This window comes from Salvelinus fontinalis, chromosome 19 (assembly GCF_029448725.1).
Source record: "Salvelinus fontinalis isolate EN_2023a chromosome 19, ASM2944872v1, whole genome shotgun sequence".
Taxonomy (NCBI): domain Eukaryota; kingdom Metazoa; phylum Chordata; class Actinopteri; order Salmoniformes; family Salmonidae; genus Salvelinus; species Salvelinus fontinalis.
In genome coordinates, this window is record NC_074683.1 from 41,712,974 (window position 1) to 41,739,471 (window position 26,498).

The 26,498-nt window shown below is 40.5% G+C and overlaps 2 protein-coding genes across 8 annotated transcripts in view; one reads left to right on the forward strand and one right to left on the reverse strand.

The window, feature by feature from the left end:
• Window positions 1-338: 338 nt before the first annotated feature.
• LOC129816743 (SPRY domain-containing protein 7) overlaps window positions 339-26,498 on the forward strand; it is a 41,431-nt gene continuing 15,271 nt past the window's right edge. Inside the window, exons 1-3 of one of the 2 annotated variants that reach the window (XM_055871573.1) lie at window positions 339-1,201; window positions 9,833-9,949; window positions 24,682-24,848. In XM_055871573.1, the coding sequence (XP_055727548.1) occupies window positions 1,195-1,201; window positions 9,833-9,949; window positions 24,682-24,848 (291 nt within the window). In that variant the 5' untranslated portion in view covers window positions 339-1,194. Of the gene's footprint in view, window positions 1,202-8,575; window positions 9,662-9,832; window positions 9,950-24,681; window positions 24,849-26,498 lie in introns of those variants that run through there. The other variant, XM_055871572.1, reaches the window with a different exon arrangement.
• Window positions 5,564-15,551, reverse strand: trim13 (tripartite motif containing 13). 6 transcript variants are annotated; one of them, XM_055871567.1, is made up of 9 exons: window positions 15,187-15,551; window positions 13,558-13,729; window positions 13,011-13,184; window positions 12,846-12,907; window positions 12,446-12,684; window positions 12,237-12,348; window positions 12,030-12,102; window positions 8,023-8,082; window positions 5,564-7,327 (listed from the first exon to the last, which is right to left on the reverse strand). In XM_055871567.1, exons 8-9 carry the CDS (start codon window positions 8,053-8,055, stop codon window positions 6,167-6,169), a joined length of 1,194 nt encoding a protein of 397 aa, XP_055727542.1. In that variant the 5' UTR covers window positions 8,056-8,082; window positions 12,030-12,102; window positions 12,237-12,348; window positions 12,446-12,684; window positions 12,846-12,907; window positions 13,011-13,184; window positions 13,558-13,729; window positions 15,187-15,551; the 3' UTR covers window positions 5,564-6,166. The 6 variants fall into 6 exon arrangements, with proteins under 6 accessions (XP_055727542.1, XP_055727544.1, XP_055727543.1 ...); XM_055871569.1 differs by lacking the exon at window positions 15,187-15,551 and adding an exon at window positions 14,414-14,668; XM_055871568.1 differs by lacking the exon at window positions 15,187-15,551 and having other exon boundaries at window positions 13,558-13,746.

Here is a 26,498-nt window from a genome sequence, read left to right on the forward strand (position 1 = left end):
TGTTTTATGGACTGTTTTACTGACAGAAGGTAAGAGTGGGATCTCTGGGACTTTTTTTGTTAGTTATGACCAAATGTATGTGGTGGGGGTATGTTGAACTCCATTCTTCCTATTGCGAGTACAGAACAGCAGAGTACAGTACATTATACTGTACTCTGGTGTACTGTACTGACCTATAGTCTACTTTTCTGTAGTGAGCTATACTGTACTGAACGCTACTCTGCTGTTCTGTACTGGCAATAGAAAGAATGGAGTTCTACATACCCCCACCCCACATATTTGGTCATAACTAAAAAAGTCCCAGAGCTCCCACTCTAACCTTCTGTCAGTAAAATATGAGAAATTGAAGTCGCTATATTTGTGATATTAATTTCCATACTTTTCCAAATATTAAATGTACATTTTAAATCTTGCATAATGAAATGTTTTACTCATTTTAGTGGATACAATGAGGTTTCAAATGACAAGATGCAGTTTGTGCCCCATATAGATCAACAGTTATGGTATCTTGCAATGCTCCTGGGTATGGCTGAAATGTCAAATATGCTAACTTGGATAACAATTCTCAAATATGCATTTAGATATACATGTCAACAATACTTCATCCAAAGGACCATTTTATGGATAAAATTGTGACAATCCAAAGAATTCCCTTTTGTTCTAGTTTCATGTGGAATCACCGTTTCTTCTGATGTGTGAGGGGGAGAGAGTGAGCCAGAGGATGAGGGTATGCATGAGAGGGAGTTGGAGAGGATGTGTGTGTTTGCAGGGAGTGCTGAGGAGTGAGAGGTGTGTGTAAGGGAGAGAATCAGATGATGAGAGATGGAGCTGGTTGTGGTGGTGCTGTAGCAGCACAGAATGGTTTGTGGGTTACACAGAGATGCAGGCCGTACTGTGCTGCCGCAGTAACGCCTGGACAGACGGCATCTGTGGAACTACCCGGAAGAGTGTGTGTGTGTGTGGGATCCGACTGCCTCATCACTGGCTGCCTTGCTGTAGCAGCACGTAAATATTGGAGTTAAAACTACTGCTGAAGCCTCCAGTATTGAACGTGCTGCTGAAGCAAAGCTGACCGCTTACCACCGTTAACTTACGGAGAGTCTGCATGCATCAGTCCCTCTGCTGTGCATCGCAGGAGAACGGTGCACAAGAGAAGACACCGAATGGAGAGGAACGCTGTGTTTCGTCATCTTTATGACAGGTACATAATTGTTTTTGTCCATTTCACTTTTTGATATGTATGTTGTATTTTATAGTAAATTTTTGGGGGGTTATGTTCATATATTTGTACATACATTAACATTTTCTTTGCACATTAAATCATGCAAACAAGTAATAATTTAGACTGGCCCATGTTTTTTTTGTATTTAAACTGATTTGTATTGCATTCTCTAATAAACGTTTTTGAAATTATGCACGTTTTCCTTTTTTTATATTCTCACTATATTAAGTTCGCACTTCGCAGTGTTTTAAAGTTACCATACAACAATAGACCATCATGCTGTTAATGTGTATTTTCAGGCCAAATGCTAATTATATCTCCATGCACTTATCTTCAGAGAAAATCCAATTATTGAAACGATACAAATAGCGACGTGATTTATCAATTGACCGCATATTTTAATTATATGAAGGTTATAATGTGTATAGGCCTCCTGCACCAGCTTTTGGTAAAACATTTTACTGTGCTGTAACAAAATCAAATTTTTCAACCGCCTACAATGCCTTTTTTGTGGGAGAAGAATACACATTAGAACCTTCACCTTTACACTGCTGAGCAAATCAATTGAGCATTATTTTGGTCAAGATAGGCCTTGGACAAGAGTTAGTAAAACGAAGTAGCCTCCTAGCCTGTGTATAGGCCTCAAGTGAGCCGCACTGCACGTTCCACTGTCTAATTTACATCCATTCAGTTTGACTGACTAACATAGGCTATGTCGGCCTATTCGGGTAAATTAGCTTTTTGATTTCTGGGAATATTCCAAACACTAATTTCCAGCTGATCCGTTTTAAATGTAAACTTAATGTGTATAATAATTTAATCCTAATTTCGAAGCTTTTGGGGGTGGTTGCCTATTTTAACAATTAAATGAGGCAGAGAAAAATAGGCTTATTTGGCTAAGTGAGTAGAATTTGGCAATTGGCATGTATATTTTAGCAAGTTATGGGCAACAGAAGACTCGTAAACTTGTCCAAAACTCATGGTGGCTCGTCTACAATTAGCTTATTATATTTATAGCACCAGTCCTGTGTCAACACCTAAACAATCGCGAATGTTACCTGCGAGTTTATCACATCACACAGCGAGTTTCACCTGCATATAGCGGTAAAGTCACCGAATAGGCTTATTGGGACTGACAGATCTGGGGCTAATCGTGGGCAGAAAGGCATGCTATACTGTAGCGTAGCATATATGCTACTGATGATAGGCCTAACTTTGATAAAGGCCAGTGATATATTTACAAGCCACGGCCTACGAGTTCCTGCAAGGCCATGCATGGTCACACTCGCCAACATGCAATCTACCGATGCTAACGCTTGATCTATACTTTTTTGTCAATGTCCTTCAGACTATTGTGGCGTTGCAACGCGTGATCAGCCTATTAAGTGTTCCTTTCGGGGAATTTGGCCAAATTGAAATGTACCAATGATATTCCCTAAGTGACCTGTCTATTGACCTATAGCGTGTCTATATTATCAGCAATTTAAAAGAGGATAGTCTACATAGATGATATATTGTGCCAGCTAGCATAAACAAATCAATTTGATAAATTCCTATATAAAATCAATTATCACACATGGAATAAACCCCGTCACCTGTTATCAAGATGAGTCCCATTATATATCACTTGTGGCCTAAAATCTAATTGAAAGTTTCAGGCGAATGCAGTCAACCACCAAACCACGCCCTATATTCTAGTGTGTATTTTGTATTATTGTGAAACTTTAGCAAATTGATTTCATGATCTCTGGCTTGCCTATAACAGGCTTGATTTTTGGGCCACTGTTTCTGTAGCCTTTACCAGACTTTCAACGTGAGCGAGGCCTGGAAGCCGAGGCTACCGTTATTGTGACAAGCAAATGGTGCAGAGCGCTGCAATGCCAATTGAAGGGAAAAGGGCTTATCACTGGCTACCATGGACAGATAAACGCATTGTCAGGATTTGCATGGTTTGAGTCCATATCTTATTTTAGGCTTATTCTAACTTTTTAAAGCAAGAATATAAAGCAATATGTTAATTTAGTATAATACACAAATACACACATAGGCCTAGCCTACACACATTGCACTATAGACTACCATCCCGAGATGCTCCGTGTCCCGCACGTTTTTATAAGGCTATTTAAATAATATTTAAGTGATACATATGATAAATTTTTTTGCGATTAAATGCTTAGCCTAAAAACTTAATTGCTAAATTACTTCTACAGACCTATTTCGGGTATCGACTATGGTGGGTTTTCATGGGAGTTTACTTTATGCAGGCAGTTGGTGTATAGTATGCTTTACACTGGTCGAAAATAGTTCTATGCATTTATCTTTTACTTCCCAAACTTTGTCACTGTACATAATTAGCGAAAAAAGCATTGCCATTTTAATTAAGGGTATTTTCTCTTAAAACAATTTTGAAGAGCACCCATGTCTTTGTCATGACTTTTTCATGCTTTATTTTGTGAAATTATTCGAGAATATTTAGTGAAAGGCCCTACTTGTACGTCTGAAGATGGAGTGCCTTTGAAATATAAAATAACATGTCTGTTTGGGAATAGAAAATTGTTGGCCGCGCATTATAACCTCTCGTTGCGCGTTGATAAAGGCTACCAATCATTTTTAACATTTATTTTTATTCTGGTAATTTAAGTGCGCATTTAAGTGCGCATTTGTTCCTTCATATAAGACAAATCATTTTACTTTAGAAATAATAAAATTCACTAGTTAGACTCGGCCTAAACTATTGCATATTCTTAAACACCTAGTGTTTATCATAACATAAATAAAATATCTACATTTTGTCGCTAACTTTTTGGGGGTTTAACTACATCAGTGGACATGTTTTATTGTAAAGAAAGGTCTCTCTGAGGCACAGTTCTGTTGATTGCGCAATTTGCGCACCATATGCAATTAGAGGTATAGCCTATATCAGCATTTCCCAACCTCGGTCCTCGGATCCCAAGTGGTGCACGTTTTGGGTTTTTGCCCTAACACTACACAGCTGATTCAAATGATCAATGCTTGATTATTAGTTGATTATTTGAATCAGCTGTGTAGTGCTAGGGAAAAAAACAAAACGTGCACCCCTTTGGGTCCCGAGGACCAAGTTTGGGAAACCCTGGCCTATATGCTATACCCACGGAATGTTATCCAATATGTTGAATTTAGTTGGATTTTGAATAATTATTGATAGAAAATGATTTATGTAAGATCATTATGCATGCAGGCACCATTTCATCAAGTCATGTCAGCACCCAATCTTGTGGGTGCATCTAGATGCATCATTATGCCTAATTATATAATATATAGGCATATTTGCATTTGTTTGAAGTCGTATTAGTTATATTAATTAATTTATTATAGGAAAGAGAAAGACCAACTTTACATTTTCATCCCTTATTTGCCCAGCAACGGTCGTGCTATATATATACATGCTGTGACATTGGTCCTGAATTGTGGTCAGTGCTTACATCATAGGTTCATGATAGGTTTGTTGTCTGATCACGGGATTTCAGTCAGGATTTCGTTCCTTCAGAAAAGTCAAAACTGCAGGACATGACCAATGGACAGTAGAGCCTGCACATTAATTTTTATTGGACCTATATACATGCACTGCTGCAAATTTCAATTGAAATGTTGTAGGCCTATGACATGGTTTGCTTTCTATATGTTGGAATAAAAAAAAAACAGGATGAGTTCTAAGATGTAAGAATAGCTCTTTTGTGATCCACTTGCATGGATTGCATAGTTGCACAGTGTAGGCAGTGTAGGCAAGCCATGACATTCAAAATTGAGCACACATAGACTGGGACTGGTACAGTTGATTCAATCTGTATTTAATCCCCGATGTGTAGGCTATAATTTGTTGTGAATGGGATTTGAGAATTAGATTAGGCCAATTATTGCCTTTCAATTTTGCAAAAATAAAAAAGTCGCCATAAGCCAAAAAATAAATTGGTACTGTGTTCATAACGCATCCTAGGCCTAAAGTCCCCAATTTTGGGGGGGAATAATGAAAATTAAATTGCTATATAGCCTAATGTGATATTTAGACAAACCATGCCGATGTCTGTATAGTTATGCAACATTCAACCTTGCCCCCCGTGGAGGTTAAATCGCACAGTGATGACGGATCCACAGGGAAGGCGAGCATCAAACAAGAATTTGGAACGCCTGAGCGAGTGCATGGCATTTCATAATGTCAGTATTTCATCTCACTTGAGCAGTGTGCACACCAATAGAGAAGGCTTCACTTCTGACGTTTACCAGGAAAAGTGCACGCGTGTAAAACAGCCGGACAATTTTGGTGAAACCCCATAAGTCACTCAAAAATAAAGATGACGAAAAAGACCAAATTGAAGTTTTATTAGGCAAAAGATGAGGCTGATGACACGGTATGTGGCGTTATGACAGACTGTCCGTAAAACTTTAGGCAAAAAATAAATCAAACTCAGACTTTCTAGGTGTAAATATTAGGCCTTTGCTAAATTATCTAGCCTATGACATGATTGTTATTTACTTTAATATGCACATGAGGTGACTCAGTCTTTGACTTGTAGTTGTCAAAGTGTTAGTGTGATCATATGGCTTGGAGAAGGATGGCTGGTGCTCCAGGACAGAGCTGCTGCTTAATATTCACCAAACAAGCTGTTCTCAAATCTGACAACATTCAATGTACTGCAATAGTGTTTTGATTCTCGTTAAGTGTTATGGATGTTCTGTTTATATATTCTATATAAAATACTAAAATCATGATACATATGTGCTTGTAAATACTTGAATAGCTTTCTAGTGTTTTTTATAAATCTACTTAGAAAGCCTATATGTAAAAGTATAGGCCTATCAGACTGCTGCAGCTTGCTTCAGATCCAAAAATAACATATTTGGAAATCTAAAGCAACCTACAACGTCAAAGAAATTAGCTAGTTGTGTGAAAGAGGTTCAGGATACATTTCAGCCACGCACCCACCAGGCATCCACTACCTCTCTCCAACACTGCCACGCACCGGTAGCCAGCTCCAGCCAGCCAGACAGCACGGGCAGGCAACTATGGCAGAGCGAGGAGACTTGGGCTGACACCACGGTCAGGCTGTCCAGCTGCGGAAGCACCAGGGCGTATAGTAACAGGCACACAACAATCACGATGACTCTCCCCAGCGTTCTGGCGCCGACACGCGGGGTCGTTGAGCAATACGCGCTACTCTCTTGGGGGACCGAGAGCTTGTCCACATCTTTGAGCTTCACCGAGTCCCAATTTTTGACGTCGAAGTTCCGGACCAGGTGACCGACAACCATGTCTATACGGGAGGGTAGTGTCGTTTCCCGGACAACGCGCAACTTCTCCCTGAACTCCTGCATCTGCTGGAGGAAGCAGAGGGGGTCAGTCACATTTCTGAAGGACTCAGCGATGCTGAGCACGCGGCTCTGCTCCTCCAACGCAGCGCTTAGTTTGTTAATCTTGGGATCGTAGGCTTGCATCACCACCAACTTCAGCGTCTCGAAATCAGAGAGGATCTCGTTTTTTTTGTGGTCCAGGGTGCTCATCAGTTTGACGAAATAGTCCGTTACTTTCTCTGCATCCCTGGAAACTAACTGGAGTGCACTTTTCTTACTGGCTTCCAGTGTCTCCAGGCAGGTTATGGTATCTGCGCGGCGCCAGCACTCCACTCCCTGGAACAGCTCTTCAAACGCAGCTTTCTCCTGCTCATATGCGTCTTCCAGGGCACAGAATTTATGTCCTTTATGGTCGCCAGTTGTTGCGCAAAATCCACAAATAAGTTTAAAGTCTGTGGCACAAAATATATTAAGCGGTTGACCACTGTGGTGTTTGCACAGCACCATCCTGGGTAAAAGTCTGATTTTGTTGTATTTCTCCACAATTCCGCGTAACGAGTAGTTGATCTGGAGGGTGTTTATGCCGTTTTGAGTGGTCTCCTTGCGGCAACTGGGACATTTGAATGGGGGTCTCCAAACGGGTCCTCGGTTGTTCCCCTCCAGAATCCCCTCCAAGCACTTCTTGCAGAAGCTGTGTGAGCACGGCAGAACTCGCGGGTCCTCAAAGAGACAGCAGCAAATTGGGCAGGTGAGGTCCTCCTCGAGAAGCTCCATGGTGTTCTGGGAAAAAAAGACAACCAGGATTGAGTGGAGAACTAATCAAATAATAAGTCAATACACTATTCATCAGTCATACATACCCGTTTATCTACATCACCTAGCAGCGCAATGATTCAGAGCCAGTGATGGTCGAAATGCACATCACTAGAATTACACACAACACTTTGGCTAAAACGCATGAAACTCCTGCGACTGGTGTTAAAATTCAGCCACCGTCAAAATGAGAAGCGTCGATGTGTCCGCGTAAAAGATGAAAATAGAAAGCGCTGTGTAACATCATGCTAGTTGCATTGGCTATTTGTCTGAAAGACGCTTCGCCACGGACCCTTACCTAAGTACAACGACCTACTTTTTAGTGTTCACACTAGATTTGTTTTGTTTTCTGAGACGACATATCACGCAATCGTTAAAGTTGCACGCACAACACAACCGTTTCATCCAACTGTTCTATATGCAGAAGAGATGGTCACGACTAAAGTTCCCTGCCTCAACGGTAAAAGCCCGCTGAAACGTTTCCTTAGCAGTAGAAGCTATGCTACATAAACACAAATTTACGATTACCACTCAGTATAAACGAGTTGCAGTGTATAATTTAGATCACACACGAGTATGTCCTATTGGCAAGGTATTGGGTATGGTTATGACAGCTTTTGCAGGCGTAAAGCAACATGCAACTGGGAGAAAAAAAAACTTACCAGCTGCTGAGACGCACAGTCCAACGTAATCATACTTCTTGTTGCTGTGCAGACTTCGCCCTTTCCGGGAGAAAAAATTAACCATTTCATGATCACAGTGCTATGCTGTGGTGAACCTTCCAGCTCCAAATAGCGCCCGATACAAGGGGCGCGCAGAAAATGAAACCATCTCAGTAATATTAATGGACAACAGTTTTACGCACACATTTTTTGAACGTTTTACAAACAAGATGCGTTTTCTTTTTCAGTACGAAAAATGCAGAGGATCCCTGCAAGTTGGAGTTGGAAGGGGGACTGTTGCCATGCAAAACATTACAGCATGAAAGACTGTCACAACCACTGTTTTTAGTCACCCGGTTTTTGTTCACTGTGTCTATCGCTCCACTTTTATACATCATTATGAAGTAGTAACGATAATCTATTATTAGCAATAAGGGACGAGGGGGTGTGGTAATTGGCCAATATACCACGGCTAAGGGCTGTTCTTAAGCACAACACAAAGTGGAGTGCCTGGATACAGCCCTTACCAGTGGTATATTGGCCATGTACCACAACCCCCCGAGGTGCCTTATTGCTATTATAAACTGGTTAGAAACGTAATTAGATAGGTAAAAATAAATGTTGTCATACCCGTGCTATATGGTCTCATATACCACGGCTTTCAGGCAATTAGCATTCATATATATACATATATGTATGTATGTATGTATGTATGTATGTATGTATGTATGTATGTATGTATGTATTATATATGATGTATGTATAGATATATAGAGATATATATATGAACATCAGGTATGTGAGTTTGCATTGTAAATTAATGTTCAACCCCACCAATGCTCAGTGCATGGATACAAAGTAGCCAATTGGAAGCACTATCAAAGGACTTGATGTGATATGCAACTGAAAGTGCTCTTTACATTATTTATTTTTTAACTCACTACATATAGGTCTACCCAGCAACAATAGGGGTGTTCATTATAGGCATTTTCCCCTTTTTTTGACAGGAGATGGAATTGCCACTCCACACACGATTATGTCATGTGTCCCAATGCTTGACCTATTGATAACCAATAGCTACTAAGTCACGTGTAAAAAAAAATGTGTTGACTTTGATTTTCTTCCCTTGTTTCCATGCCATCAGGAGCATCTGCGTATCTTCGCAAGCAATGCGATTGGACGCATTTGAGAGGAGCGTATGTTTGGCTCATGACACTGTGTTATGGATCCCACCAGGTGTCCCTGTTTCATAATGATGGTAGCTTTTCAGAGCTCGTTGTCTTCGTCGATGTGACTCTGTTTCCGGATAATATTTCAGCGCAAGGAAGGTTTCCACTAGTTACCATGGCCACAAATTGGCTATATCGTAAAATTAATGAAAACTAAAATGTGATTTGTGGTCTTCATTTAAGATTAGGCATAAGGTTAGCAGTATAGTTTAGGTTTAAAAATCACATTTATAGAAGTTACATTGTAGAAATACGCGGGGTTTATGACTTTGTGGCTGTGGTAAGTAGAGACGACCGTGTAAAAATTGCTGCAATGTTTACGTGTTGTCTGGGATGCTGCGGAGATGGGGGAACCGGGCATATTCCTCTCAAAGAAATGCCCACCGTCCAGTTAGACACGCATCATATGGGTGAGAGGCAAAAACTTTCCGACGGTTGTGTTTTAAGCAGTAAAGGCCGGTCTGGTTAGCCTAGCTTGGCTAACAAATCAACGTAGCTTGCTAGGGGTCTAACGTCCACCAGGCTGTTTTCGGCACTGCAGTCGTAAATAAAATAAAAAATTAGATTTCTTTCTCCATCAGGCACCGATGTAGTCATAGTGAAGAGTGGCCGGAGAATATGTGGCACCGGTTGTTGCCTTGCCAACGCTCCCCTGCACCAAAACAAGAGTTACTTTGAGCTCAAGATCCAGTCCACAGGTAAGTAAATTATTGAAAATTAGTCCATATACTGTCCACCTATCTGTCCAGTTGCGATATTAGCATGTAAATCTTGGTGAAGCAAACTCCCAACTTTTTTTTAATGCATGCCAGCAAAGCCACTACACAACACTAAACAATACATGATTGCACTATTTTTTTGTTGTTGTAATTTATTCGTTATTTTACCAGGTAAATTGACTGAGAACACGTTCTCATTTACAGCAACGACCTGGGGAATAGTTACAGGGGAGAGAGGGATGAATGAGCCAATTGTAAACTGGGGATTATTAGGTGACCATGATGGTTTGAGGGCCAGATTGGGAATTTAGCCAGGACACCGGGGTTAACACCCCTACTCTTACGATAAGTGCCATGGGATCTTTAATGACCTCAGAGAGTCAGGACACCTGTTTAACGTCCCATCCGAAAGACGGCACCCTACACAGGGCAGTGTCCCTATAATGGTGACAAACAGTGCCCACAAACTGTTAGGGCCTACATAAAACTGTCCCAACACCTTACCACTGCTACACCTGGCTATCAGCGGAGCCTTGTCTGACAGCGAAACAGTTAATTTAGCCTCATTTTCTGCCTTAAAAAATATATAGCTGATATGGTTGACTTGCTTAAACAAATGTGGTTTCTACTGACAAATGAGATGTACAAACTATGGCGTAAGGGGACAACGAGCGGCTATGAGGCAATCTGTAATTTCGATTAAGACAATGAGCGAGCTAGGACGGACGTAGTCAATAACTATTTGTTCAGCACTTTTGAAATGTACAGCGACATAATTCAGAACATAGGCCGTTCTTACAGTATTCTCCCTGCACACCAAGTCAGAAACCTAGGATAAATAAAGGGGGCATATAAGCATACAATGAAAGTGCTTACAATATTAGATGACATTTCTCTAAAACAGGCTATAGATATACATGTGCACCACCAAGTCAGAACAGTAGGCTAAATTGAGGGATAAAGGGACCAAATTATTAGGGTGAGGTGCATGGGCTACTAACAGCTTACTACACAACAAACACTTACGTATACTGTAGCTATGAAAGTAATACTATCTCCCTGGCATATTACATCATTTATGTAGCAGCATACAAGACATTTTTGGACTCACTTTGTTTTGATGTGCTCAGGAAGGTGGCGCGGCAGTCCTTAGTGGGCAAATTTTGTCATCAAAGTCTGGCATTCTCTGGATTTATGGTGATTTAAACACAACTGGGAACTCGGAAATAAACAATGTTGAATCATGATTACGTCAGTGATCTTCAGGTCGGAGCTCTAGAAAGAGGATGTCTTCCTTTTTTAATTGTAATTATATATTTTTTGGATTGAATATTTGAAACATACAATATACTTGCAGTGAAGCCGCTCAACAACTACACCATATCAGTCATCCAACAGACACCCATTCAGAGTGACACACAGAAGCATCCAGTGTCAATGCCCTGCTCAAGGGCACGTTGACAGATCTCCCACCAGGCCAAAATATTTGAGCCCGAACCCTCCAAGATTCCCCCCACAGTTCCCCAATAGCTGTCTCTCAACCATTCGAGAGCCCTCCCACAGTCCCCCCCCCAAGAATAAAAATACAATTCATTCCATTCCCCACCCCCAAGAACCCCCCCAATGCACCAACAACCAAGAGAATGAACTAAAGAGAAAAAAGGAAAAGGCAGAAGAAAACGGCAAACAATGCAAATTTTTTTTTTTTTTTTTACCAAACCCCAAAATAAAAAACAAAGGACATCAAGGACAACTAAAATCATAACAGCAATGCCAACTGTATATGTTTGTGTGCATGTCTGGCACTATTACATGTATGTATGTGTTCTTGTATGTGTTTATTTGAATGAGAGGGTTTGTATATGCATGTGTTCAAACACCTGCACGGCATCAGCCTCAGGCAAACCAGCATGAGCTGTAAAATAACGAGTTGTTTTGCTTGAAGTTATTATAGTGAAGTGTCAATAGTTCTTAAATATTTCATTGCGTAGTGCTCTCCTGTGACTGTTAAACTGACACATTTGCACATGTTTGAACATGAAGATAGAAAAGAATGTACCTGCTCTTTTATGTCCAGGAAGTTTACATCCTCCTTTTGGAATACTTTTGAAAGCACGTCCGTGCTGCCACATCTGAGAGTTAGAAAAGTTTGTCACTCCACAATGATACATCAATTGACAATACAAAACAGGTTTTAAAAGCCACATTGTGGACCATTCAAATACAGTTTTGAGTCCACTATAATTTATAATACATGTAGGCCTACCTGTACGTGGCACAGACAGCGTGGGCACCGGTTTACCTCCACCTCAGCCAATACTGCGCTGCAGATTAGCCACGGCCAGGTGCTGGGACAGCCAGCAAACATCTTTCACTTCCTGCAAAATACATTTATTTTGAGTGTAGAATAGATGCAGTAGGTAAACAAGAGGAGACCAGAGTAGCCAAATGAAGAAATGTGATGCATAATCTCACCTTCACTTTTAAGTACTGAAGGCCCAAGACTTCTGTCTTGTTACTGCTTTTGGCAAAGTAACTATGGAGCTGCTGCAGGTGCTCCTTGATAGTGTCCATATAGGGGACCTCAGCTGATGCATCTTTACAGGCCAGAGCAGGGCAGTGGGCAGCACAAGCCACAGGCACCGTCCACGGGAAGGCATCCTTTAGCTGTTTTGCCACACCACTATGTTGTCATGTTTGTATCACAGGACATACTGTAAAAAAAAAATGGAAGAAATTGTTAATGCTAAGACTGTGTTGTGTCCATACCAGTCATCACTGCAGCCCCATCAGTGCCCAGGACGTACAATCTCTGTTGGTATCTTTTTGATGTGCAGCACCACCTTGATGGCGGCAACGATGGTGTCTGCCTTACCATCAGGGACTGAGACCAGGTCGAGGAACTGGTTGTAAAGGTGTCCCTCTTGATCCATGTATCTGGAAAACATACAAAAATCCATACACAATTGCATTATTACTCATGGATGACTGTAGAATATCACAATTAAAAATAATTGTACAACTCTAATTGAAATAATACCTGACATGTAAATCCAGGTACTTATTAGTTGCCACATCTGTAGTTTCATCAGGCTCCAGGCCATTGGCTACAGATGTCTAGATGACATGGAGGATAGGCTCCTCCACAACTTGAGCCAGAATCTTCAACATTTCGTCCACTATTGTGTGACCTGTAGTTTGTGTTCTTGCCTATCTTCAAGTAAATGAGAACAATGTGAAATAAGTCAGGTGACATTTAAATAACAAGTGAAGAAAATATGAACAAAAACGCTTTGAGCTTTTGTGAAGTAGTCAGAACCCAGCAATTCAGCAAGGTCCAGCAGTTCTGGGAAGTTTGTGTGATGGGCCTGCTCCCGCTTTGTTAGATGGTACAGATATTTAAAACCCACAATGACGGCCTCGTGCTCACACACTGTGGTTGGCTCGAATGCAACCATGACTGAGGAGCATGTGAACAGCAACAGACAATGCGTTATTACTGAGCCACGGTTAGTGCACAATCTGAGACATCTTTTACATTAGAAGACATTTTGAGAAATGGAAGGATCCAATAGAACAATCTTTACCTTTTGCCAGCATTGCATGAGCCCTCACACTTTCCATGTGATGCTCTGTCCCCGAGTGCCAGTTAATATAGTCCAGCCGATGAATCTGGGCCCCTATTTCAATAAAAGGGTGCTTTGACACACCCCTCTTAGCAGTTCTGTCTATGTTGACGGCACAGGCAGCAGAACATTCCTAGATGGGATGTAGAGTGTAGTTTAGTGGAATTACTGGTGTCTGGGGCAATACCTATTACAGATAGCAAGCATTACAAAACTACACATAATGCTGTAGGCCTTACTCATCTCTTTTCTCCTTCCATCTCCCCTCCTGGCTCTCTCCTCTGCTCCACTCTGTCCCTTATGCATCCCTACATCACTCCCGGGATTCTGCCAAAAGGCATCGTTTTTATAAGTGTATGGCTTACTTTACTAGACAGAGAAAACTCTGTCTAGTAAAGTAAGCCATACACTTATAAAAACGATAGCTTAAGCTTTTAAGGAGTTAACGTAAACTCACTCACTTTTGTACATTGCCTTGGTCCGTACAATTGACCTTATTTTAGCTCCCCAAAAACGTAATACTTCCAGATCAACTGTAATGTCAATACCATTGTAAAGCACAATTCCCCCCCTTTCCAACATAATCAATTACATGACCCCCACACTGCCTGTTTCTGCGTGATTCAAGAAGGCAATGAGCCCCGTCGGGTCTTTTTAAAAATGGCGGGTGGGAGAGCAAAACTAATGCGTGATAGTGAATTAGAGAGATGTTGTGTGGGAAAATTGCTTCTTTTTTTTCACTCAATCTGTCCAACTTATCACCTCTAAAATGTAAATAAAACACCATAAAGAGTTTATATAATGTGTCATTACATACCTATTTGAAGGTTTGTGTCGAATTTGAATCGGGTTTTTAGGGCGGTGCTAAAGTGATCACAGAAGTAAACAGCTGCTTTGAGAATGATGATCGCATGCAGTGATGACGCAAAAAATGACTAGGTATCCCCCTTACTCAGTCACCGTCCATTTCTTGTTTTTTAACGATGAGAGAAGTGCTACACCTGGTGGAGAGAGATTGTAAGACAGAAATAGTTGCTGTATGTTACGGCATGACACGTCACGATGTAACGGAGGGTCAGTTTTTTTCAACTTTTCTCCAATACTATAGAGCCATTACCATGTAGATCAATGCTTGAATAGAAACGTAGTTCACACCCCAGATTTTGAAGTCAACACAGTTGCTACAGTCCCATTAGTTTTCTTTGTAGCCTCGTTTGAATGTTGCGGTTGCGCACATTTGTATGGAATGGGGTGAGTTTACGTTAGCTAACTAAAAAAAGTTTCATTTCATTCAGGCTGATTTGACAGCTAGCTAAGTTGTTACCTGACACTTTTCTCTGCGCCCCATTTCTCTTTCGTTGCTGTGGCGGGAAATATTTCAATAAACTAATGAGGGGGAAAAATCTAATCGTGACCGATAAATGTAGCTATCTTGCTTGCACTTGAATCTTCCATATGAACTAGCTAACTTGCTAGACTAGTAACGTTTGTTAACCATGTTTCTATCGATAATATTATAGATCTAAATGATGTTAGAGTTTTTAGGTTATAGCTAGCTTATGTAGTTAACTAGTTGGCTAGCTAAAGTACCTTTCTTGCAGGTTCTCACGTAGGTGCACTCTGACAGTGATTCAAGTGAATTGTCTTTCGTGCCGCAAAGCTTCTGTGTTGGGCACTGGTCCCTGGCGTGCCGTTTCTCGCGCAGGTTCACTCTGAAGTGATTGAAGTTATTGTGTTTCGCACCGCAGAGCGCTGGTCACTGGCGTGCTGTGTTTCTTGAGTTGCAGGCTGCCTGCCACAGCTCACAGAGCTAAATAACCTTCAGAACTATGTTGAACCCAGACAGATTATCTATTTACCAAGAAAAGCGAATTTGCTTTACAGAACTTTATTGAAACTGTGTTTGGTAGAAATAGGATGTTTATTTTTGTGTGGCGGCAATGATTCTGCCCTGGCGTAGCGCCACACGTAAATGAACGCAGAGGAAACACTGACGTGATTTGATGTCATTTTATCTGTAGCCAATGACTTTGAGCCTTCTTGGATGGGCACTTCTAACTCTACTGGCAGCACCGGTAGATTTTTGCGGTGACGTAGTGTCCCCCTGAGTGACAAAACACTGAGCCAATCACGGCGCAACTAGAGAACATTACCAACCGCTATGCTCCGTATTTTCCGTTGGCTGTCCCACCACCACAGAAAGCACTGAGCTAGGCTGAAGCACCTGCATTTTGGAGCTGCCTTACTCATGAAAGCAAAAAAGAGACCATGTTTGTATGCGGCTTTATTAACTCAATGATTATTATTATTCTACTTTTTTTTTTTTACATTGTTTGCAAACTGATATGTGACACGCATGCAAATCACACATTTATATATATATATTTTTAAAGCTAAACAGGTGGGGCTCTACCTGCCCTGAATGACGGGTCGCCACTGTGTCTGTCTGTGTGGGAGATAAAATAGATAAGTTACTAAGGGTAATGTCTTTTGGTGTGGGTGTGCGTGCACAGAAGGCAGGGTATGTACTATGTACCCCATTCATACTGTAGATGCTAACTGTTTTAGCACCTATTGACAATAGTAGCTTCTGACCGGGGGTGTTTTGTTAAGCGCCCCGATGCTAGTCTAAACATTAACACCCATTGCTTGCGATACATTCCTTATGTTTCCAAAAACGTATCTTTCATATCAGTGTGAAATAATCTTCAAAAAAACAAAAGGTTAAATTACTACATATTCCATGTCACATCGCTTGGTTACAGAAGACATAGGCTGCTACCTGTGCTAATTGGCTATCTAGCCTGCTCTGAACACCTGTGTGTAAGTGTAACTGGAGAGGAAGTGTAGTTCATCAACTTCTTTGGTATAAAGGCATTCGTAACAATATGTGCGTTCCGCCACCTACTGTGCGGGTGGATAATAAAGATCCCCAAAATGAAATAATGCAGGGTAAAAAAGGAATAAATGATAGTATGGATATACAGTTGAAGTCGGAAGTTTACATACACCTTTGCCAAATACATTTAAACTCAGTTTTTCACAATTCCTGACATTTAATCCCAGTAAAATTTCCCTGTCTTACGTCAGTTAGGACCACCACTTTATTTTAAGAATGTGAAATGTCAGAATAATAGTAGAGAGAATGATTTATTTCAGCTTTTATTTCTTTCATCACATTCCCAGTGGGTCAGAAGTTTACATACACTCAATTAGTATTTGGTAGCATTGCCTTTAAATTGTTTAACTTGGGTCAAATGTTTCGGGTAGCCTTCCACAAGCTTCCCACAATAAGTTTAATAAGAATTTTTGCCCATTCCTCCTGACAGAGCTGGTGTAACTGAGTCAGGTTTGTAGGCCTTCTTGCTCGCACGCGGTTTTTCAGTTCTGCCCACATTTTCTATAGGATTGAGGTCAGGGCTTTGTGATGGCCAGTCCAATACCTTGACTTTGTTGTCCATAAGCCATTTTGCCACAACTTTGAAAGTATGCTTGGGGTCATTGTCCATTTGGAAGACTCATTTGCGACCAAGATTAAACTTCCTGACAGATGTCTTAAAATGTTGCTTCAATATATCCACATAATTTCCCTCTCTCATGATGCAATCTATTTTGTGAAGTGCACCAGTCCCTCCTGTAGCAAAGGACCCCCACAACATGACGCTGCCACCCCCGTGCTTCATGGTTGGGATGGTGTTCTTCGGCTTGCAAGCATCCCCCTTTTTCCTCCAAACATAACGATGGTCATTATGGCCAAACAGTTCTATTTGTGTTTAATCAGACCAGAGGACATTTCTCCAAAAAGTACAATCTTTGTCCCCATGTGCAGTTGCAAACCGGAGTCTGGCTTTTCTATGGAGGTTTTGGAGCAGTGGCTTCTTCCTTGCTGAGCGGCTCTCTCAAGGAGAGTGATAGAGTGCTGCATAAGATTACCTGGCCTCCACAATCACCCGACCACAACCCAATTGAGATGGTTTGGGTTGAGTTGGACAGCAGAGTGAAGGAAAAGCAGTCAACAAGTGCTCAGCATATGTGGGAACGTCTTCAAGGCTGTTGGAAAAGCATTCATCACGAAGCTGGTTGAGATAATGCCAAGAGTGTGTATAGCTGTCATCAAGGCAAAGGGTGGCTAATTTGAAGAATCTAAAATACATTTAGATTTTGTTTAAAAAAAGTTTTGTTTTGATGTCTTCACTATTATTCTACAATGTAGAAAATAGTATTAAAAAAATGAGTAAGTGTGTCCAAACTTTAAAAAAACGAAAAGTGGTGCATGATTATGTATTCACCCCCTTTGCTGTGAAGCCCCTAAATAAGATCTGGTGCAACCAATTACCTTCAGAAGTCACATAATTAGTTAGATTGCACACAGGTGGACTTTATTTAAGTGTCACATGATCTCAGTATATCTACACCTGTTCTGAAAGGCCCCAGAGTCTGCAATACCACGGGGCACCACCAAGCAAGCGGCACCATGAAGACCAAGGAGCTCTCCAAACAGGTCAGGGACAAAGTTGTGGAGAAGTACAGATCAGGGTTGGGTTATAAAAAAAGCAGTTTTGCCAGTTTTGCCTTGAAGAATGGGAGAAAATCTCAGTGGCTAGATGTGCCAAGCTTATAGAGACATACCCCAAGAGACTTGCAGATGTAATTGCTGCAAAAGGTGTCTCTACAAAGTTTAGACTTTGGGGGGTGGCGAATAGTTATGCACACATAAGTTTTTTTTTTTTTTTTTCTTGGTTTCACAATAAAAACAATATTTTGCATCTTCAAAGTGGTAGGCATGTTATGTAAATCAAATGATACAACCCACCAAAAAATACATTTAAATTGCAGGTTGTAAGGCAACAAAATAGGAAAAATGCTAAAGGGGGTGAATACTTTCGCAAGCCACTGTACATACTGTCCTGACTTCTGGTATAGCAGTGTGTGATGAAGAGTCTAATACCAGTGGTGGAGTGTTGCCTGGAGAAGTGGATATACTCTAATTTTGCCAAAAACTTCCCAAATGGCCTGCCCGGCGATGGAAAGGTGCCCTGTGTGAAAAATTAAATGAGAAACAGTGACATACACTCTGAATGATCTAAAATTATAAATCCCATATTGGTCTTTCACAGTCAGGCCAACCCAAGCTGTACTGTGCAAATAGGCTCATAGTAGGCCTACTATTGAATAGGGCTGGAAATTGTCAGGGACCTCACAATACGATATTATCACAATACTTAGTTGCCGATACGATATCTATTGCAATTTTCCCAATTCAAAACTGTATTTTCTTTATTGCGATTCTATGTTCCAAACATATTGCCCACCATATGTCTGCTGCAAAGGGACAAGAGGGAGCCATGTTTTGATCAGTCATGGAAATAAGTTTGCTGAAAACAAATTGGCTACATATGTAAAAAGAAGATGGAGAACAAGTTATAAAGAAAAAATACAATTAAAGCCAACTAGAGTAAACTAATATTGCGATAGTCAAAACGGTAAGATACGATATATCGTCAAAAATAATATCCCGATATGTAACTGTAGCGATTTTAAAATGTGAAGAAATAATAGTTTAAGCTAAACATTCTGATCTGTTTCATCAGCCTTTATTAATTGATACGGCGTATATGTCTCCACTACACTACTTTGAAACATATCGTGGGGATTTAAGTGAGTATACGCAATGCCCACTGAAAGATAAGTGGGTATATGGCGTATACCTGCATATACCCTCCACTACACCATTGCTAATACCCCTTTTGAGCCAAGCCGAGCTATACTGCACCAGCTTGGTTACACACCCACCATAGTTGCTGGAACCATACTGGAAAGTTTTAAAAAAATGTCAAGGCTAGTGTCGTGGAAATTCATTCTTTATAATCATCTTTATTTAACATCGATGAATTATTACAATAATGAAACTGGGCCGAGTAGCCTACCCGTTACAGACCATGCTGTTTCTTATATACAGTTTAAGTCGGAAGTTTACATACACTTAGGTTGGAGTCATTAACACTTGTTTTTCAACCACTCCACAAATTTCTTGTTAACAAACTATAGTTTTGGCAAGCCGGTTAGGACATCTACTTTGTTCATGACACAAGTACTTTTTCCAAAATTGTTTACAGACAGATTATTTCACTTATAATTCGCTGTATCACAATTCCAGTGGGTCAGATGTTTACATGCACTAAGTTGACTGTGCCTTTTTAAACAGCTTGGAAAATTCCAGAAAATGATGTCATAGCTTTAGAAGCTTCTGATAGTCTAATTGACATCATTTGAGTCAATTGGAGTTGTACCTGTGGATGTATTTCAAGGCCTACCTTCAAACTCAGTGCCTCTTTGCTTGACATCATGGGAAAATCAAAAGAAATCAGCCAAGACCTCAGAAAACAAATTGTAGACCTCCACAAGTCTGGTTCATCCTTGGGAGCAATTTCCCATCTGTACAAACAATAGTACGCAAGTATAAAGACCAGGGAACCAGCCGCAGCCGTCATACCGCTCAGGAAGGAGACACGTTCTGTCTATTGGAGATTAATGTACTTTGGTGCGAAAAGTGCAAATCAATCCCAGAACAACAGCAAAGGACCTTGTGAAAATGCTGGAGGAAACAAGTACAAAAGTATCTATATCCACAGTTAAACAAGTCCTATATTTACATAACCTGAAAGGCCGCTCAGCAAGGAAGAAGCCACTGCTCCAAAACCACCATTAAAAAAAGCCAGACTACGGTTTGCAACTGCACATGGGGACAAAGATCATATTTTTTGGGGAGAAATGTCATCTGGTCTGATGAAACAAAAATATAACAATTTGGCGATAATGACCATCGTTATGTTTGGAGGAAAAAGAGGGAGGCTTGCAAGCCAAAGAACACCATCCCAACCGTGACGCACAGGGGTGGCAGCATAATGTTGTGGGGGTGCTTTGCTGCAGGAGGGACTGGTGCACTTCACAAAATAGATGGCATCATGAGAGTGGAAAATTACGTGGATATATTGAAGCAACATCTCAAGACATCTGTCAGGAAGTTAAAGCTTGGTTGCAAATGAGTCTTCCAAATGGACAATGACCCCAAGCATTCTTCCAAAGTTGTGGCAACAAAGTCAAGGTATTGGACTGGCCATCACAAAGCCCTGACCTCAATCCTATAGAAAATTTGTAGGCAGAACTGAAAAAGGGTGTGCGAGCAAGGAGGCCTACAAACCTGACTCAGTTACACCAGCTTTGTCAGGAGGAACGGGACAAAATTCTCCCAGCGTATTGTGGGAAGCTTGTGGAAGGCTACCTGCAACGTTTGACCCAAGTTAAACAATTTAAAGGCAATGCTACCAAATACTAATTGAGTGTATGCAAACTTCTGACCCACTGGGAATGTGATGAAAGAAATAAAAGCTGAAATAAATCATTCTCTTTACTATTATTCTGACATTTCACATTCTTAAAATAAAGTGGTGATCCTAACTGACCTAAAACAGGCAATTTTTACGACTAAATGTCAGGAATTGTGAAACATTTAAACTCAGTTTATTTGGCTAAGGTGCATGTAAACTTCCGACTTCAACTGTAGCTGATACCAAGAATGCTCAGTCATGGCTGGTTCAACGCTTTCCATATAGAAGGGGGGGCACCATAAGCCACTTTGGGTTCATCCTCTGGTGATCTGCTTCTGTTGTCTCCCAGATGCCAGGACTATTAGGAATACTGAGGCCTTCGTTCTGTTCCTCCAGGCTATCTTGGTGACATCCAACACATTCTATCTATGGAATGCCAGCTTTAGGTTTTTAGGCTCCTCTCAGTTCACACAGACATTTAATAGAACTTAAATGTCTACTGTTTAGTTAGGTATAGAATTGTCAAATATCCAACAAATCAGAGAAAGATTACATATTTACATCACACTAGCCAAAACATTGACTAGAAGGAAAGCTCTCAAAATGACCATATGCCAATATACCGTGCATTCGGAAAGTATTCAGACCCCTTACACTTTTTCCACATTTTGTTACGTTACAGCCTTATTCTAAAATTGAATAAATAAAAAATGTTCATCAATCTACACACACTACCCCATAATGACAAAGTGAAAACAGGTTTTTAGACATTTTTGCAAATGTACAAAAAATGCATAACAGAAATGCCTTATTTGCATAAATATTCACACTCTTTGCTATGAGACTCGAAATTGAGCTCATCCTGTTTCCATTGATTATCCTTGATGTTTCTACAACTTGATTGGAGTCCACCTGTGGTAAATCCAATTGATTGGACATGATTTGGAAAGGCACACACCTGTCTATACAAGGTCCCACAGTTGACAGTCCATGTCAGAGCAAAAACCAAGGCATGAGGTTGAAGGAATTGTCTGTAGAGCTCCGAGATAAGATTGTGTCAAGGCACAGATCTGGGGAAGGGTACCAAAAAATGTCTGCAGCATTGAAGGTCCCCAAGAAAACAGTCGCCTTCCTCATTCTTAAATGGAAGAAGTTTGGAACCACCGAGACTCTTCCTAGAGCTGCCCCCCCCGGACAAACTGAGCAATCGGGGGAGAAGGGCCTTGGTCAGGGAGGTGACCAGAAATCAGATGGTCACTCTGACAGAGCTCCAGAGTTCCTCTGTGGAGATTGAAGAACCTTCCAGAAGGACAATCATCTCTGCAGCACTCCTACAATCAGGCCTTTATGGTAGAGTGGCCAGACGGAAGCCACTCCTCAGTAAAAGGCACTTGACAGACCACTCTGATTTTGTAAAAAGGCACCTAAAGGCTCTCAGGTCATGAGAAACATTCTCTGGTCCGATTAAACCAAGATTGAACTCTTTGGCCTAAATGCTAAGCGTCACGTCTGGAGGAAACTTGGCACCAGCCCTACGCTGAAGCATGGTGGTGGCAGCATCATGCTGTCAGGATGTTTTTCAGCCACAGGGACTGGGAGACTAGTCAGGATCGAGGGAATGATGAAGCGAGCAAAGTACAGAGATCCTTGATGAAAATCTGCTCCAGAGCACTCAGGACCTCATACTGGGGCAAAGGTTCACCTTCCAACAGGACAAAAACCCTAAGCACACAGCCAATACAACACAGGAGTGGCTTCAGGACAAGTCTCTGAATGTCCTTGAGTGGCCCAGCCAAAGCCTGGACTTGAACCCAATCTAACATCTCTGAATACACCTGAAAATAGCTGTGCAGCGACGCTCCCCATCCAACCTGACAGAGCTTGAGAGGATCTGCAAATGGAGAAACTCCCCAAATACATGTGTGCCAAGCTTGTAGCATCATACTCAAGAAGACTCAAGGCTGTAATCGCTGCCAAAAGGTGCTTCAACAAAGTACTGAGTAAAGGGTCTGAATTCTTATGTTGTGTTACAGCCTGAATTTAAAATTGATTACATTTCAATTTTTGGTCACTGGCCTACACACAATACCCCATAAAGTCACAGTGGAATTATGTTCTTCAATTTTTACTAATTAATTAAAGCTGAAATGTCTTCAATCAATAAGTATTCATCCCCTTTGTTATTTTAAGTTGGTTAAGAAGAACTTCTTATTTACCATGACGGCCTAAATACAATGATAGCAAGCCTAAATAAGTTCAGGAGTAAACACTTTTAACAAGTCACATAATAAGTTGCATGAACTCACTGTGTGTAAAAATTGTGTTTAACAGGATTTTTTAACGACTACCTCATCTATGTACCCCACACATACAATTATCTGTAAGGTTCCTCAGTCGAGCAGTGAATTTCAAACACAGACTCAACCACAAAGACCAGAGAGGTTTTCCAATGCCTCACAAAGAAGTGCACCTATTGTTAGATGGGTAAAACATTTTTAAAAAGCAGACATTTGAATATCCCTTTAAGCATGGTGAAGTTATTAATCACACTTTGGATGGTGTATCAATACACCCAGTCACTACAAAGATACAGGCGTCCTTCCTAACTCAGTTGCCAGAGGGGGAGGAAACCACTCAGGGATTTCACCATGAGACCAATGGTGACTTTAAAAAAACCTTTGTTTCAGAGTTTAATGGCTATAATAGGAGAACTGAGGATGGATCATCAACATTGTATTTACTCCACAATACTAACCTAATTTACAGAGTAAAAGGAAAGGAAGCCTGTACAGAGCAAAAATATTCCAAAACATGCATCCGGTTTGCAACAAGGAACGAAAATAATACTGCAAAAAATGTGGCAAAGCAATTAACTTTTGGTCCTGAATACAAACTGTTATGTTTGGGGCAAGTCCAATACAACACATTACATTACAGAATACCACTCTCCATATTTTCAAGCATAGTAGTGGCTGCCTCATGTTATGGGTATGCTTGTAATCGTTAAGGACTGGGAAGTTTTTCAGGATAAAAAAAGAAACAGAATGGAGCTAAGCACAGGCAAAATCCTAGAGAGAAACCTGGTTCAGTTTGCTTTCCAACAGACACTGGGAGACAAATTTACTTTTCAGCAGGACAATAACCTAAGACACAAGGCCAAATATACACTGGATTTGCTTACCAAGACAACATTGACTGTTCCTAAGTGGCCTAGTTACAGTTTTGACTTAAATCTACTTGAAAATATATGGCAAGACTTGAAAATGGTTGTTTAGCAAAGATCAACAACCAATTTGACAGAGCTTGAAGAATTCTGAAAATAATAATGGGCAAATATTGTACAATCCAGGTGTGGAAGCTCTTAGAGACCTAGAAGAGAGGCTCTTAGAGACCCAGAAAGACTCACAGCTGTAATCACTGCCAAAGGTGATTCTAACATGTATTGATTCAAGGGTGTGAATACTTATGTAAATGTTATTCTGTATTTCATTTTAAATACATGTGCAAATATTTTTTTCAACATGTTTAGTTTGTCATTATGCGCTATTGTGTGTAGATGGGTGAGAAAAACATATATTTAATCCATTTGAATTCCGACTGGAACACAACAAAATGTGGATTAATTCAAGTGGTATGGATACTTTCTGAAGGCACCTTATTTGCACCTCTGTAAACTTCTTGTGAAATGGTTTAAAAAGCAGCACAGTACGGTTTGTGTTGGGAAACTTGTTTTTAAGGTTCTGAACTCTGTGTGCAGGTATATGGGGGATAGGTGTGGCCACTCAGAAGGTGAACCTGAACCAGGTTCCCATGGGGCGGGACATCAACAGCCTTGTCTTGAGGCATGATGGCTCGGTGTACCACAACAACGAGGAGAAAAACCGCCTGCCTGCCAACAGTCTTCCACAGGAGGGGGACATCGTGGTGAGTGGACTGGTTTGGTGGAGCGCAACAAAGTCATACGAAACACACTCAAGGTCTATATAAAGTGTCAATAAACATGAGCTATAACAACTCAAACAAAGCAAGGAAAGCACATGGCATACTTGACAAACATAGGCATATTATTATATTCTAATAAACAAAAGGAAGTCCTCAACTCCAGATACATAGGCAAAAAAACTTACTTGCTCAATAATGCATCCAGGTAATGAAGGGAATAAACTTCAAAAGGTAAGAACTATAAACTAACAGTGCAAATATCATGGAACAGCTATATGGAAACTCCATTATCATGGTACTTCTTAATGGTAAGTTTACAAACATATGTTATGGCAAGTATAATCAAAACTTGTATCTCTATGGTAAGTGGTGAAATAAGTACAACTAGTTATAATTGTGATTATAATTGTGATGACTTAGCAGATAATATGAAAAGATGATCAGTCTTTACCTAGCTAAAAGAGAAGGAATATAATATCTGGTGTTTACAGGAAACTCATTCTATACCTTTTAGATGAAGTTGAGGTGGAAAATGACTGGGGGGGGGGGGGGGTATATTTCTCCCATGGGCAAAGAAACTCAAAAGGGGTGATGATATTAATGAACAATAATTTCGATCCAAACGTGCAAACTGTTCAAATGGATCTGCAAGGAATGTGGATCCTTTTAAATATGCTATTGAACCATAAACAGATTTGGCTCATTAATCTATACAGTCCAAATAATGATGATCCACCCTTCTTTGAAAATATATATAATAATTGATCGATCTTACAAGCAATACATGACTCAATTATTATGGTGGGAGATTATAATACGGTTTTAAGTACCTCAATGGACCGTAAAGGAAATCGCACTACAAAACGATCACCCTCATGCACCTCATGCACACAAGGAAATCCTGAATATTATGGATATATTGGAACTAGTGGATATTTGGAGGCTTAAATATCCTAACCAAGTGAGATATACAGTACCAGTCAAAAGTTTGGACACACCTACTCATTCAAGGGTTTTTCTTTATTTTTATTATTCTCTACATTGTAGAATAATAGTGAAGACATCAAAACTATGAAATAGCACATATGGAATCATGTAGTTGAAAATATATTTTATATTTGAGATTCTTCAATGTAGCCACCCTTTCCCGTGATGACAGCTCTGCACACTCTTGGCATTCTCTCAACCAGCTTCATGAGGTAGTCACCTGGAATGCTTTTCCAACAGTCTTGAAGGAGTTCCCACATATGCTCAGTACTTGTTGGCTGCTTTTCCTATACTCTGCGGTACAACTCATCCCAAACCATCTCAACTGGGTTAAGGTCAGGTGATTGTGGAGGCCAGGTCATCTGATGCAGCACTCCATCACTCTCCTTCTTGGTCAAATAGCCCTTACACAGCCTGAAGGTGTGTTTTGAGTCATTGTCCTGTTGAAAATCAAATTTTATTGGTCACATACACAGGGTTAGCAGATGTTAATGCGATTGTAGCGAAATGCTTGTGCTTCTAGTTCCGATTGTGCAGTAATATCTAACAAATAATCTAACAATTTCACAACAACTACCTTATACACAAAAGTGTAAAGGAATGAATAAGAATATGTACATATAAATATATGGATGAGCGATGGCC